Source organism: Mixophyes fleayi, chromosome 3 (assembly GCF_038048845.1).
Source record: "Mixophyes fleayi isolate aMixFle1 chromosome 3, aMixFle1.hap1, whole genome shotgun sequence".
Classification (NCBI taxonomy): Eukaryota; Metazoa; Chordata; class Amphibia; order Anura; family Limnodynastidae; genus Mixophyes; species Mixophyes fleayi.
Genome location: NC_134404.1, coordinates 302,527,822 through 302,544,274, shown reverse-complemented (window position 1 = coordinate 302,544,274; position 16,453 = coordinate 302,527,822). Strand labels below are relative to the sequence as shown.

The window sequence follows — 16,453 nt, the reverse complement described above, 5'->3', positions numbered from 1 at the left end:
CTATCATTAGCAGCTGCTTCCCAGCTACCTGCCAGATTGATTTATGGACCAAGATAGGGGAGGGGAGGGGAAGGAGCACAAGTCTTCTATGCACTAAATGGCTTTGCTGTCTCCACTGTTCCTAACTGCTGTACCAAGTTAACATAACTCTGAATTCTGCAGCTCCCTACTTGTTGGAGACCTGGCTTACAAAACTGTGTAAATAGTTATGTGGGCTGTTCATAATGACCCCAAATACAATGATCTTTTTCCTGGTGCAGTTTATTATTAAGCAGTTTAATTATTAGCATAGTATGTCCTTATTCTAGGTTTTTATTTGTCACTGAAAAACTGACTTAAGAAAGTACTTCAAATATGTGTAATCTTGGTGTCCTAACAGTAACCCAAGATTAGGCAAAATGTATTATAATTTAGAAGCCAGTCAGTTCTTCACTTTAATATATAGTGATATAAGAAATCTAACTAAATATCAGATACCTATAATTGTTAAAGGAGGGGGGAAAAGGGCAACGCATATTACGTGAAGTTAGCTTTGTCCATAAATACCTCTAGCAACTTCCTCAATATTTCCTTTGGGTTCAAAATGCTGTGAAACATTTATAGGATCATTTTTTGCTAATGGAGTTCACTGTGTATCTAAAATGTGAGCGTAAGAATTCCAACTTACTGAGGCCCTAGTTAAAGGCTACTGTTTAAGGTGTTTTGCACTTTAACTGCTTTAAGCATCAGTAGCAAATCCCAAAGTATGGTGCAGATAGTGAAATGAAGCTGTAGCATGTCGTCTACTGAGCCATCTTTTTGTCATGTGACCACAAACCTGCTAAACCTAACATTTAAGCACTAGGACATTTTATGTGTACAATTCAGTACTCATAGAATTAAATGTCTGTCTATTCCCAAATCCATCACAGAAAGTTCTTCACATCTCCAGCTTTATTCCTGGATTTGTGAAAATTCAGCCCCATTGTCTCTTTGCTAAAGCTGATGAAGCAACTCTCTGTTCTGTGGAGTCTTTGAAGCACTAGGCTCAATGAATAGGACAGTGTGCCCTTATGCAAACACTGTAAAAAGTAAACTTGCAATAGGGCAGAACTGGCTTTTTGGGGTTTTTCTTTTTTGTCACGCACTGGATCTTCAATGAAATATGTCACCCTACAGTTAGTTTGTGTGTTGCTTAACCCATTTATTGCCAAACTCCCATAGATGGTGCAGACCTCCTGTGTTGGAGCCGTAGTTTCCAGCAGCTACTATATATCTTTGTATTTAGGCTGCTGCTTTAAAAATAAGTGTGATTTTGTAATGTGTGCAGGACCATCTTCTCGCTTTGTTTCAGAAAGTAACTTCCATTCTTCTTAATTGTACAGCAAAACGTAAGTTGATACTTTTCTGAATATTTTGATCCCGTACGTCCTGGCAATGCGGTCGTTTACTTCTGCTCTCTGTTGTATAATCCTAGTAATGTACCCCCCAAACCTTTCCATGTGTAGCCTCTAGTAGCACGTGAGGTGTGAGGCATTTTACGCCTCAACTATTTCACTATATCCTAGTGGATTGATAAACCACATTCACACAAGTATTGTCTCAGTCCACAAAAGCGTTGGCCCCCCGACTTGGTCATTGCATTAGCTCATCATCATTAATCATCATCTATTTATATAGCGGCACTAATTCCGCAGCGCTGCGCATAGAACTCATTCACATTAGTCCCTGCCCCATTGGAATTTACAATCTATATCCCCTAACATACACACAAACACAAACAGAGAGAGACTAAGGGCGATTTAATAGCAGTCAGTTAACCTACCAGTATGTTTTTGGAGTGTGGGAGGAAACCGGAGAGCAATCAGTTGATAGCGAACTGATTGGATGCATCTTCACACATATGTTCACTTCCTAAAATGTCTTCTGCCACTGTGCGTGGGTGACAGATACCCTCTATTCATTGCTGTCTGTCTCTGTTCACATGACAGAAGAGGGGAACACATGCATTCATGTAAACGACAGATATGGCTCTGTTATAATATATATATATATATATATATATATATATATATATATATATATATTATATAATATTTTATTAGTATAACTCATCCACAGGTTATTTGTAGTCTCTGCAAAAGGATTTCCTGGAGGTGCAGGAAATTATACAGGATTTAACAGTCATGTGAAGCAGGAAAGGGTGTCATCCAGCTCCATTCTACAGAGAGAGCTGGTTAGGTTGGTGGATTCCGAGAAGAGACAATGTAATCTGCTGTCAGGATTGTTTTCCATAAGGCTTATGTTATTTACACAGTGCTAACTGCACACAGCTCTTTACAGAGTTACAATAAAATTGTAATACGGTACAGTAAAGAAAACAAAGGTAGGACTGTACTGCTAGGTAATAATGAAGTGTCTTGTACTTGTGTCACATTGTAAATGGAATAGGACACCTGACCCCGAGAGAGAGAATGGCTTCTAATTACCGCTCTGCCTACTATTAGTACAAAACTGGCATTAAATGTAAATAAATGTGGTTTGCTTTAGCTGAAGAGAACGGTGGTAAATATGTGAACGTAATCTAATAAGTGTGTTGGACCGGGGCATGAAATAGTGTGTGTGGTAGCGCTGAAGGGGCGCTACAGGCGGCAGACTCCATGAAAGGGGAACAACCTGTCAATTCCCAACTACAGTTGTGCATTAAATCTTTCTGATAAAACTACATTTTAAGCAAGAACCCTTTTGTTTGTTAAAAGTTTGCAATCAAACATTCATTGCATTTGTAGTAATCTGACAGCCAGATAGCTATACATTATACTACTTTGAATGTATAGAATAAAAGAAGCGGACTTCTATACTAGAGCAGAATAATAAATCTGCAAAGTGTGTATATTATAGCATTTATATATTATCTTATGACATTCATATAATCTATCTTGCAGGTACCAAAATGAACATCATTCTTAGGGGCAATTCAGTTCTGCGTAATGCGTCGCAGACTGCCCCGGAGTAGTTGCATGAGCTCTCCACGGCAATGCAGCATCGTATATTTTCCCTCGCCCCCCATAGTAGTGCACAGGAAAATGTGATATTGGGGTACCTGTATACCGGAAATACAGGCAGTAGAACATCGGTGAATTCCCCCCTTAGGGGAAGATTCAAATCTGCACAGTGTCCCTGGAATGTCCACGGAGACACCTTTGCCAACGTTTCTCGCACCCGATAGAAATGGGAAGAATAATGAGCAGAGATTCTTACTGTAATTGCCAGCAATGTGCACAACTTGACATTTTAGTGATATCCGAGCACCGCCAGCAATTGAATATCCCCCTAAGCTGCGTGCTATCAATAATTCAGTAATATGCTTGAAATAATGTCATTGGTGCATTTTCAAAGAGATAAAACTATTCAGTGCAGAGTGAAGATGCAAAGATGACCAATAGGAGACGCAGTGGACAGGAGTGCTGACCAATGAGGAAGGACATTCTTGTAGCCAAATAGCTGAGTGACCATTAATGAGGCAATGAGAAGCAGGTAGAGGATTCCTCCCGGCCACTCCAATTGTGCTAACAATCGGATCGCCCGGCAGCATCCTCTGTATGCGTCTCGGCATGGTCTATGCAGTGTAAAGACACTGTCAGCCAGCCGGCTCCAGAGCCCTAAAATTGCCCCAGGCAGTAGGGTCCACTGGGGAGTCCGAGCCTGCTTAGTAATATGGTGCAAAAGGGGAAATATGCAGCAAGTTGTCAATCAGAAACCACTTGATCTTACAGATATCAAAATGCAATAAGCTTGCAATTTGATTCCACAAAAAAGTCTACATACTCTGTAGGGAAAATGTATGACAGTATGTAATAAAGTTACAAAAAGTAAAATCTATATTGAGAAATTGTGGTTTGTAAACCAGCATGCGAAAGTAGCTTAATTTCTAATGCTTGCTATGTGTTACTTCTCTTTTGTGCCATATCAGTAAAAAAATTGCAGTATTTGGTTGGGAGTTCTAATTCGTAGTATGTAAGGTGCCTGCAGTTTATAGCCTGTGATAACAGGGTAACCTCCCTTGCTTATTCGCTTAAGTGGCCATAGATTACAGTAGAGTTTCCTTTGGCAGATAATTCAATTGTTAAATGCTGTGTCTACCAAAGTACTTCTTACACCATCAGAGACTAGCAGAATCCATAGTACATATCTCCCACCCAACATCATACAATAATATATTTCCTTAGAACTATCAAAAAATGCAGTACTTGTAGTGGTGTATAGGACCGTTTGGATGTCACATTATCCTTTCTCAGTGTGCAAGCAGAATGCTTTTTGCAATCCATGCAAGCAGTAATATAGCATTGTGTTCTCATATACCTTGTTCAGAGCTTAAGAAAAGGTGTAACAAGAGTTGTAAAGAATCACATGCAACATTATGCATGTTCCAAAGTTGCATTTATATTCTTTTGTACACTAAACAAATTGAAACAAATTCCCTATGTATTTAATTAGGTTGACAGCATTGACCAAATGCTTGATTAACCTTGGGTTCCTCCACCACCTCCCAAGTGACATCTTTTTCTTCTCTAAATAGGCATATATACACTCCTCATGCTGTGTCCAGGAGTGTGAGAATCTCCGCTGTTCTTATATTCTACACCTGTCCCTGGCATTTTTCAAAGAAAAAAAAATAAAAAAAAATAGGCACTTATTGAAAAAAAAAAAACCAAAAAACTCACACAGAATGCTATTCAAGTGAGTGGAAAGGTGTTTTTGGAATGAGCCTGAATGTGTCAGAATGCTTCAAGAACCTTCCAGAAAAGTGCCTGGACACAGCTTTATATAGCATATACTAATTGACTTAATGTTATGTGTCATATTTAAAAGTGGATTCAGGGCTGTAAGACATAAATATATATGTTTATACATTTTACAGGAGCATCCAAAAAAAAGTTACATTTCAGCCAGTGTGTAGAAAGTAGTTCTTATAAGGTCTGAGGTTTTTTAAAAACTGGGAATACAGATCTGTAGTTTTGGGTTTTTTAAATTGATATTTGAATCTACTCAACAGAAGAGCAGTACATAGTTTCTAGTACTTTGACTAAAAGTGTTGAGTTCTTAATTGCAAGGTGGGTTTTTGGAACAAGATTTGGTTCTGTTGCTTTGAAGGTGACACTTGGGGCAGGCTGTGTATATACAATTGCTGTGGAACAGAGGTGGATACTGGCCCTGTGACAATAGCATGATTGACAACTTCCTGTTAGCACAGTGCAAAAGATTAGAACTGCTTTTCAGTGTTTAAGGGAGTGTTGGCAAGAGAGGGAGTAGAGTTATAGGAGCCGAATTCTGCAATCCTTCTTCTAGGTACTTATTGCATCATTGTTCCAAGCAGCAGTATGCGCTTTGGCACGCAATACAAAACTGCACACTCCAGTTGTATGAAATGACTGCTCCAGTTCTCTGGGACATCTGGACCTTGGAAAACAGTTTTCCAAACATAACTCTCTGTCCAGACTGTGTTACTTCAGACTGCTAAATCTAAGTGCAGTTGGATTCAAATTCACTTCTCAGTTGGGAAAGTTTGGGCACTTCATGTTTAAAACAGATTGTTTCAGGAGAAAATACAATGAAATAGTAAGATATCGGGCTTCAGACCTTAACCGAAGGCCCTTTCTCTGTTTACACTACTCATCATTGTTACTTAAATTGTGACGTATTCAGTTTTTAATTAGTTTATTAACATTGTATGAAAATTGTGACGTAAGAAGTTTTTTGTTTTTTTTTTTGTTACTGAGCTAAATTTTTAAGTTCCAAACTGCTTAGGACAGACAGATTGTCAGTAGGAGTCATAGACTCCGTTAAAACTTGGTGTTTTCTGACACCTCATAGAGCAACTAGTTGACATTTTCAAAACTCGCTTTCTCTTATGATTTAGTGCATAGATATTTATTCACTTATGTCCATGACAGCATTTACTATTTAATCCACTATTAATAAAAAAAGAATACACCGAAAATGCTCTGTATGACTGTTAAGGACAGTCTGTTAAAGGGTAGCAGTCGTCAAAATACATTTTTGTATTTAAATATAGTGGTACTTTATCTATAAATGATATGTACTGTAACGCAAATTCCCACGTTTACTATTTGTATAGAAAATTGTTTGTAAATGTGTCTTCCTCCTGTACCACAGGAAGTCACTAGTCCATGTGTACACTGATTTTTTTTTTTTTTTATTAATTTTTTCGTCCACATAACGCAAACCATTTTAAATCTTTTTACATCTGGGAACTTACAGCCATGATTTTGTCACGTTCTAATAGACAGGTCATCTTATATTTTCACATGAGTCCGTAAGTGAAAAATGTGCAAGTTGTAGAGACAATGGGTCATACATATGTTTGTGTATTGTTTCGGTCTGCTTAATCGTCCTGCTTTTATATATAATGCACCATATCAAGTAAAAATATAAATGACCTATAATAATACCCCAATACCCAGCGTTTCACATTGTCCCAGAGGGAACAGTGGACTTTTTCTTGTTCTAAACATGTACACATCTTTGCAGACATGTAGTGCAAATGAATACAGCATACTACACACATAACCACATAGTATAAATCAGACCCGAAATAGAGCAGTCTGAAAAGAGTAGAAAGGAGGATTGTGTCCATTGAGATATAGTTGGTAGGTATGTAAGAATTCCCATTGGGCCAATGATCTAGATGTCTGGTCACAGCGATGTGAATATTGTTGCATCTATATAAAAATGTTTTGCATTCTCTTTGCCATTGTTCAGACTATTTCCTCTGATTTAAAATTGTAGTACAAGTATATTTAAAGCATGTCAGTTGCATCAGCTGTTAGGTTCTATTTTAAGGTCTGCCTCAAGTGAAAATACTGGGTGGTGATCTCAACGGTCTAATAGTGACCACTGGCAGACCTTAAAATACCATTTCTGCTTGCAGTGTGGGAAATGCTTGCATTGAGTAGCTTTTAGAAGCCACCACAGACTTGTTTTTATATAGGTTTGACGGATGGTCAGATCAGCAGTTGTGTTACAACAGTATAAAACAATAATTTGAAGTGTGGAAATGACTTGGCCAGTTAGTCTTTGGCATTGAATGTTTTCTTGAGTAATTCCTTAATGATGGAATGTAGCTTTCTAAATGTTGGTTTTTTTTTGTGTAAAATATATGCAGCTCATTTTATTTCCCTTTCGATCAAGCAAAGCTGTTGTGCACTGATGCAAAGTTGTTCTCTTTTGTCACTGTGGTAGTAGTAATGTATTACAAACACTTTACAGGTGATAATAATTTACATCAGTCCCTATCCCAGAGGAGCTCACACAAATGCGCACACACTAGGTTCAATTTTATTACAAGCTAGTTACCTGCCAGAATGTTTTTGAAGTGTGGGAAGAGACTAGAGCACCTGGAGGAAACCTGTGGAATTATGGATAGAATATACAAGCGCTACATAGACAGGGCCCTGGGGGGGGGGGGGGGGGCGCGCGATCGGGGCAATCGCCATCCCCCTAGCAGGGGCTTGCTGCCGACGGCTGCACATTATGTGCTGCCGACGGCTGCACATTATGTGCTGCCGACGGCTGCACATTATGTGCAGCCTCAGAAGGCAGCAAGGGGGCAGGGCCTAAATCCCCCCCCCCCCCCCCCCCAAAATCGCCCCTGGTACACCAATTATCTAGATCCGCCCCTGCTTCAATGCTCCACTTTATTGAAAAATACAGACGTGGCATCTAACGTCTCCATGTGTCATGGTTTTGGCACCCGAAATGAAGAGGCGGTTCCCGATAGAATGTATTGCATATCTTACAGTTGGTGGTTCACAAAACAAATTCTGGTACCCGATTGGGATCCTGTCCCACAGATTGCTTGTATCTGCCTTTATCACAGATCTGAGCGATAGCTTCCAGTTTTCAGTCCTTTATATTGAAGACCATAGAGCCTTACAAGTCTGTATGAAACTCACCTTTGCCAAAAAAAAGTCATTGAGTGGTTTTTCTGAGCTTTCTGAACCATGCCTGCATCTGCTTGATCAATGAGTTTAAACTGGGTTAATCTCTTCTGCTATTTATGATGGTTGGGAGGTGGAAATACTCCATTACACTTTATTTTTAAACAAAGCTCATTTGAAAAGTGTGGGAAAGTCCAAATATCCCCTTTAAAATCAATCTTTCATATTGAAAATACCATTCTACAGCATAAATGCTCAATGTAGTCATTGCTACTACATATAGTCTCTCCAGGCTTACTTTGAGGAATGTAAGAAATAGTTTCAGCTCCAAAGCTCAAATCGTTCCAAATATCTGGAGTGTTCTGGCATATAGAACTCCTTAGTCGCGGACGAACAACACGGCTAATTGGATATGCCCATCTGACTGGTTGTTTTGTGAAAGCTACTAACTAATACACAAGTGTTTTGTGCACCATTAGGGACCATGTATCATCTGTGTGGAGCGTAATTTTGTGGACCTTCTCTAGGAGCAAAAATTCAGCACAACTTTGCCATACTTGTGTCCTCCTTACTATTGTTGGGAATATTGCATGTACGAGAATTATGATAACACGATCTCCAGTCAATCCAGACATATCAGTGTAAATATTACACATTTAGACCTTACACACCTGTATTTTATTATCTTTTTAACTTTAGTAAAATACATGTAAACGGATATCTTATTGGTACGACCTGTGAATCTAGCATTGCGACCATGTTCCATCTGTATTCCAGTTTTCAAGAGCGCATCTTGTTATAATCCCATGCATTTACAGTGTAGGCAACTAAAATGCATTTTATACAGAGAGCTTCAAGGAGCTGCACACACTAGTAGCAAATGCATGTGAGACACTTGCATGCTTTTTCACCTGTGGTTTCATTATCACTGAACAAAAATACTCTACTGGAAAACTATTGGGTGTAGGGCCTTAGTCATAGAGCAGCTAATGCTCCTTATACCACAAATGTAAAATGTATGTATAGTATACATAATGTCATCGGTGATGCTCTGTTGCAGATGTTTATAGGGTTCAACTACTTTATTTACATATTTTGTTAAAGTGGTTAATGGAGAAAGGTCGCACCCCCACATCTCCCCAACAACAAACACTGGTCTTTCATCCAGATATTTTTAAGTCAGATTTATTTCAGTATACTCCGATTCTGTTGGTCACGACTAGAATGATAACATTTGAAATAAATGCAACTATTCAAGGGAACATTGAGGATCTGATATAGGGGATAGTTTTCTTTTCCCTATTTTAATTCTATATTCACAAACTTTTTCTTTCTTTCATGGCCACAATTTTAACTGTATATTTTTGCCAACATAATAAACCATGAATATGCATTCTTTATTTTAAGTAATAATACAATAAAATGTGTTTTATACATTGTGAATAATCATATTATGGATGAAGCTGTAGTCCCATACTAGTATGAATGACATTAGTTCCTCCTTTATTAGAACTCTTCTTCTATTCTATATTGACAGTATATACTGATCTGGGAGTTCACCCTGATAACATATATTGAGGTTGAGATACCAGCAAGAGTGAAATAATGACAAAAAGACATTACTGGTGCAGCTATCCTTTTATTTTTTTTATTTTTATTAGATTACTCATAGAATATTACCATAATAACCCCTATCTCTTATTTTTAACATCATATCCCAGCTGGGTTTATATCCAGTGTATGTGTCTGATTGTCTTTCCATTGATTTTGCTCATTGTCAAACAAGGATTGTAAAACTCTACAAAACCACCAGCCTATTACTGAAGATATTGGCTATTTTCAGTATTGATCTAATGGACATCTTTGGCCTTTAGGAGCAGCACTGTATGAAACATATCCACGTTAAGATTGTGGTACCTTGATATGAAACTGCTCTCTGTTTCTACTTTCAGACTGGCACGGATAGCTCTTCAAACTCCTCACAAAAGAGAGAGGCGCCAGTGCGGACAATCGCTGGCACGGATAGCTCTTCAATCTCCTCACAAAAGAGAGAGGCGCCAGTGAGGACAATCTCCTCTCCTCTGATGAGCGAACATTACCGATACAGCACACTGAGCCATATTGATCCCTACAGCTTGGAACACTATCCTCCAGAACAAGTAGGTGTTTTCTTGGTTGTGTTTTGTATTTCATTACAGTTTACCGATCCACCTACACACACACAGTTGAACGCTAAAGAAGTAACGTCTGAAAGTTAGGCCTGAACATATATTGTCAGGAGCATTGGCTACAGGGATTTGTCCGTCCTATATCTAAATGCATCCATTAACAGGAGATCTACAAGAAAATAGGGCCAGCCAAGCCTGCCCAGATATATAGTAGTGACCTGACCCTAATTCATACTTGCCAACTCTCCCTGAATGCCAGGGAGACTCCCTGAAATAGGAGTGATCTCCCTCACTCCCTGAAGAGTTTGGCATTCTCCCTGATACTAAGCCAGTACAAGATGTGGTTGACACAGTTCAGAAATTGTGTCCTATGTCCATGTATTGATGCCTATGGAGGTGGCTATTTTCATGGAGACCAAGATCTAATCAAAGACGGACAGGTAGGACAACATGACTTCAGTAATTGAGACAGAAATGTAAAAGACACTTCAGTCTCTAGAGATTCATTAGCTGCTTTTCTTTAACGCATAGTTGTCTACTCTCCCGGAATGTCCAGGAGACTCTCGCATTTCTGGGAGACCTCCCGGGAGAGCAGGGAAACCTCCCGGTTCTTGCCCCTGCAATAGACATGTGATGGGGGCGGCAGCTTAATGATGCAAATATAGCGTCGTCTTAGCCCCGCCCCCTACTGTAATTGGCCAAAATTGTGACAATCATTGAGGGGGGGGGGGGTGTCAAAATGATGCAATTCGTTAAGCCCCCACCCCCACATGCTCACCTCCCCCGGGATGTCCCTGAAGCCAACGGGGAAAAGTTGGCAAGTATTCCCTAATTTCCAATGACTGTCTAAGGATTTGATCGTTTTCCCCAGAAAGTCTTCCTGTTCTTCTTTTTTTTTTTTTCTTTTTCTGTCAACTTAAAAGCACACTTGTTTTCCTGTATGTTTTTTATAATTATATATGCTGTAAGATTTATTAAGGGGGCTGTTTATTATGCAAGGGATTGGTATCATTATTACAGTTATCGGGTTGTGGTGAGTGCCCTTTGTCTTCATAGAGTGCCTCATGATTTCAATGTTATTCAAATGTCCATGTTATGTTATTCAAATGTGAGCAGTTATGCAAAATGCAGATTAGTCCTATATTACTTTTCAGCTCCTGGCACTTAAACACTGTATATGCCAGAGAAGTGGGGCTCAATGTGTCTGCATCTCTCTCCCCATGGGCATGTCATACTCGGTTCCCACTGTCTATCCTTGTCTCTTCCCTCCTACACATTCGTGTTGAGCAGTCTCTTAATCCACATTCACACGCATTGTTGCCTTATTTTTCTAAAAGCAAAATTACAGTACAAGCTGCACGTTTTGTAAACATTTTGTACTGTTTGCGCCTAAATCTGTAATTAATTGGAGTATGTATTAATAGTAAAGTACAAATGCAGCACTTGTCCTCTCATATAATAGTATTGATCGGTCTATGTCTGTATTTCAGTCATTACCTAGACCGCCTCGACATGTCAGCTTTCCAGACGACGACGATGAGATTGTCCGTATTAATCCAAGGGAAAGAAACTGGCTCACCGGTTATGAGGATTACCGCCAGGCACCAGTTTACCGTAAATACCCAGATACTGAGAATGTGGACTCGTATGTTCGGTTTGCCAAAAGTGAATCCTCAAAACATGACTACAACTACCCTTATGTAGACCACACAGACTTTGGCATGTGCAAGGACTTAAAGGGCCCAGTTATAAATACACAGCCTAGCCGATGCAAGCCCCGGAGGAAGGATGGGGAAAGGTCCAGATGTGTATATTGCAGAGACATGTTTAACCATGATGAGAATGGTCGGGGGCAATGTCAGGATGCCCCAGATTCAGTCCGAACCTGCATCCGTCGGGTCAGCTGCATGGGATTTGCGGACTGTGTTCTTTACCACTGCATGTCTGACTCGGAAGGAGACTACACAGATGCTTGTTCTTGTGACACGAGTGATGAAAAGTTTTGCCTCCGGTGGATGCTGCTCATCCCTTTGTCAATCATTGCTCCTGGCATGTGCTGTTACCTCCCACTGCGGGCTTGCTATAACTGTGGTGTCATGTGCGGGTGCTGCGGAGGCAGGCACAAATCAGTGGGGTGACCTTGTGCAAGTACTATTGTATGTTTCTGATAACGGTTTGCTGGGAAGTGTTTTGGTGTGAAACACTCTCAATTACTTGGGTAACTCGTGCCCAAATTTAAGTCCGCTGTACCAAGGCACAGCAATTTCAGTAAACTATTTTTTTTTCAACTAGAAAACATGTAATACTAAACAGGTAGCAAGAAGGCATTTAAGCAAAGTTAAGCTGTATGATTGGAATGTGGAGACACTAAATCTGCCAAACTGTTTTGGCAGCATAATGTCACCTGTAAATAGTTTTGGCACTTCCAGAAATGTGGTATGGAAGCTCCCTCTTTAAAGGGGAGTGGGGGACTTTGCAGGGCCCTGGAATTAAAAGGGTTGATGTGGAACTAATGAGTATTCTAATCTGCAACCAGGTATATTCTGTGCTTTTAATATAGGGTAACAACAGTCCCATAATGCAGTATTGCTATTTCTCTATTATGCCAAAACCATTTTATTTATACATATGTAGTATTTGATGTCCATTATCATTTCTTTTTTTTTTCTTTTTCTGTCCTGAATAACTATAGTTTTGATATCCCTGATTTTCTTAATTTATATGGGATGCATTAATTATAGTCTGTACACTCCTAGGTTACATAAATACAATTTGCACAGAACATTTAATTATAGGGTTTTTTGTAGGAAATTTTCCATGTAACCATACTTATAATAAGGCACTCTTTCATTTTTGAATACTGCAGTATATTATTGTAACCCCTTAAACCAATAATATCTCCAGGTTATCTGTAGTCATGGTAGCTACAGAAGGTTGTTCTCCCCGGGTGAGTTGGAAGGAGGGGGATCATTGTGTTGACGGTTCTTATATATTATTGGAAAAGGTATAGAACGTCTAACTCCTTGTTTCAAATAATTTAGTTAGTCCTTATTTAAAATTGCCCTGAATTAAGCATTTGTGCTTTTTTTTTTTTTTTTTTTTTTTTTTTTTCTTTTTTTTTTTTTTTCTTTTGCCCTTGTCCAGTTACTTTTCAGGTATGTGCTCTTGTAGTGTGTTGTGTTTTTTTTTTTTTTTTTTTTTTGTTTAGTCATTATAGCAAAACACTAACATTTTAATACAGTAGTATATGTTATGTTAGGCAGTAGAAAGTTAAAATGGCAGCTGCATAAACAAAAGCTATTGTAGATACAACTTATTGTATGCTGTATCTGAAAATTGACTTAACCCTTTTCTGAAGACGAAATAATAATTATAGTGCCAGTATAGCTCAATTACTTTGTTTGTATAGAAAAAAGAATTTGGTAACTGTTCTGTATGTAAAATATACCTATATTTACATCATAAGAGACTTGAAACTGTATTGACGATTTCCCCCCACAACCTGAAGATCTATACCTTGTACTGCTGTCTTCTGTGATGAAAATTTCCTGCCTCAAACATCATATATAATTTTAAATGCAACGTTCTGTTTATATTTACACCTTTTAGAAAGATCAAATATCACAAGGTGCTTTTTTTGTGTTAACTAAATGTTTCAAAGTTCTCCACTTTTTTTAGTTTTCTTCCTATCCTGCCCCTCTTTCTAGACAGGCTTATTTTACTGTAAGACGCTAACCACACTCTCTTTATAATAGCCCAGCATTTAGAGACAGCTGATTTCTCGGCACTTCTCTAAGGTCTTTTACAGAGTTCCTGGGTTAGAGCTTGCCCATGGTCCTCTACCACCTATCCTAGTTATAATGTGAAGCACATTATAGTATACCAAATTACAATAGGCTGGCATAGTTATAGGTGGCGTGGAAGCTGGAAGCCAGGAACACTGATAGAAGACGGTCAGTTTAACATCTTGCAGCAAGGGTACGGTAGAAGTACAGACAAAGCAGGGGTAACTGTCTAGTCTTTACTGCAGTGTTTTTTTTGGTTTTTTACCATAAAACTAATCTAGAACCTGGGTAGTGATTGCACAAATTAAAGTAGAGGCCCCCTTTTTAACTACAGTTTTTTTTTTTTTTTTGGGACAAATGAAAGTTATTGCAGAGGAGAGCCTCTCCATGTTGTGTATATGAAATCATTTGTCACTGTAATGTATACAACAACAATATAAGGAAGTGAATTTGAGTTCTACAATAGTGCTAAGGTGATCAGACACACTCGCATACTGTGATCCTGTCCCCTCCTCAGAGTATAAGCAGCAGCATCCCTGTCCACACATGGCCGTGTTATTTCCAGTATCACAAGGGCCTGTTTGTGCGGTCATAAGATAGCAGTGCACAGGCCAATAACCATCATCTTCAGACTGCCCTTTTCCAGCATGCCCAATAATTAACACATTTCAGTAGCATAACTATCAGACACTGCAATCTTTTTAGAGACACATTCCGCGATATCACGCCAACTGTTCCAATTTCATAGTGTGTGTGTGTGTGTGTGTGTAGTCGGCACTAAACTTTACAAAACGTACTGAATTCTGTATCTGGAGAGAGTTCTTTTTTTTTTTTTTTTTTTTTTTTTTATAATCTCCCAAAATTCCTTTTTAGGCTGTTTGAAAACAAACAAAATGTAAACTTCAGCAAACTTTTTTTTTTTCCTTTACCGTATCTATATTTTATATTGATAGTTTTCTTATGACTCCCTTATACATTTTGCAGTCATTATACAGTACAGAAACACATTTATTTCAGCAAAGTAAAGCCTAAGCTATTTGTAGCTAATGCCAGCAGAGCCATTGGACTGGGGATTTTAACTCATGGTTTATAAACATATTATTAAAAGGAGCGTGGTTATCTAGCTAGAAGCTTAGTTTGCAAACTGTAAAATCTGGTGGTGTTGAATGGGGGCATTCCCACGCTTAACATTTATATTTAGAGATTCTGTTACAAGTACAAGGTGATTTAGCAGGTAAAACATGAGTGCGAGAAGCTTAATATTTAGGGGTATATTTACTAAACTGTGAGTTTGCAAAAGTGGTTGCTATAGGCAACATCTCCAATCAGATTATATCTGTCATATTGCAGACTGTACTAAATAAATGCTATAATCTGATTCGTTGCTGTAGGCAACATGGTCACTTTTTCAAAACCTGCAGTTTAGTAAATATACTCCCTAGTGTTTCCTTAAAGTTCCTATAAGTGCTGTGCCACTTTGCAGTAGTAGAAGCACTGGGCAGTCCCTTTGTTTAAAACAAGTTTCAGATTGATTGTTTTGCATACATTCTCTTCCTTACCAGCCCAGAGTCACTTACTGGTAGTTTATACAATAAGAGAGGTACTCGCATTAATGTGTATTGATTACAAACAAATTGCCACATTACCACCAAATAATAGGTTGCAGACTAGACCCATATTTTTTTTATTTTATTTTTTATTTTTTTTAGTGTTTTGTAAAGTAAAGCAGGAAGGTCCATTATGGTCTGCTTTCTGTTCAGAAAAGGAAGCTGTCCACACACAGGCAGACCTGCTTGCTCAGCTAGGACCTGTTTTTAATTTGGTAACACACACTTGTGTAGCTTGAGCTGCTGATCTTTAGACGAACGACCGAATATTATGCGGCCCATTAAGTGCTGTTTAGTGGATGATTGAGATTAGTTATCAGCCTAGAATATTTTCAGCCAGTGCTGCTTGACCGATAATAAACATTAGATGTCGACTGAGGTTGCCTTTTGTTTTGGGCCCATGCAAACAGCAATTTGTATTCACAGCAACTAAACTCGCCGTTCAAGCTCACTACATGTATGGGCAGCTGTAGTCTGCAAGGGGTTTATTATAAATTTAGATTAGATCAGATAAAAAGAAAATACATTTTTAGTTATTCCAAATATAGTTTAGGTTTATTTTTAAACCTAAGATTGTACAGTATTTTTATACTTTTTTCATGCTTAAGTTTAAACACTAATGTTCCTTCATCCAGTATGGCTTGTTGTGCATCACACTGTACTATCCAAGGAATATGGTTATGGTCCTTACATCTGTGCAGTTGTTTCAAACATTATCAAAGATGTAGGCTAACATCTGAAAATGTCTTCAGGGTAACAGAGCCAGTGTGTGAAAAGATACAGAACAAATGGACAACTTATGGCTGTCTAGCTATTGAGGAACTAAAAGTACCAACATGTCCTACCAGCCTGCTAGGACTTGTAGTTCAACAACAGGTAGAGTGCCAGAGGTTGCCCAAGCCTGGCATACAGCATATCTGTGAGTACTGCTGTAATGGCATTACATTTTTAGG

The 16,453-nt window shown here is 38.6% G+C and overlaps 1 protein-coding gene across 1 annotated transcript in view; it reads left to right on the top strand.

Moving 5' to 3' along the window:
* The window catches only part of SPRED2 (sprouty related EVH1 domain containing 2), a 59,337-nt gene extending 46,132 nt beyond the window's left edge, over positions 1-13,205 (top strand). The window contains exons 5-6 of the mRNA XM_075203915.1: positions 9,893-10,099; positions 11,599-13,205. Of these exons, the coding sequence (XP_075060016.1) occupies positions 9,893-10,099; positions 11,599-12,246 (855 nt within the window). The 3' untranslated portion in view covers positions 12,247-13,205. The remainder of the gene's footprint in view (positions 1-9,892; positions 10,100-11,598) is intronic.
* Positions 13,206-16,453: the final 3,248 nt, after the last annotated feature.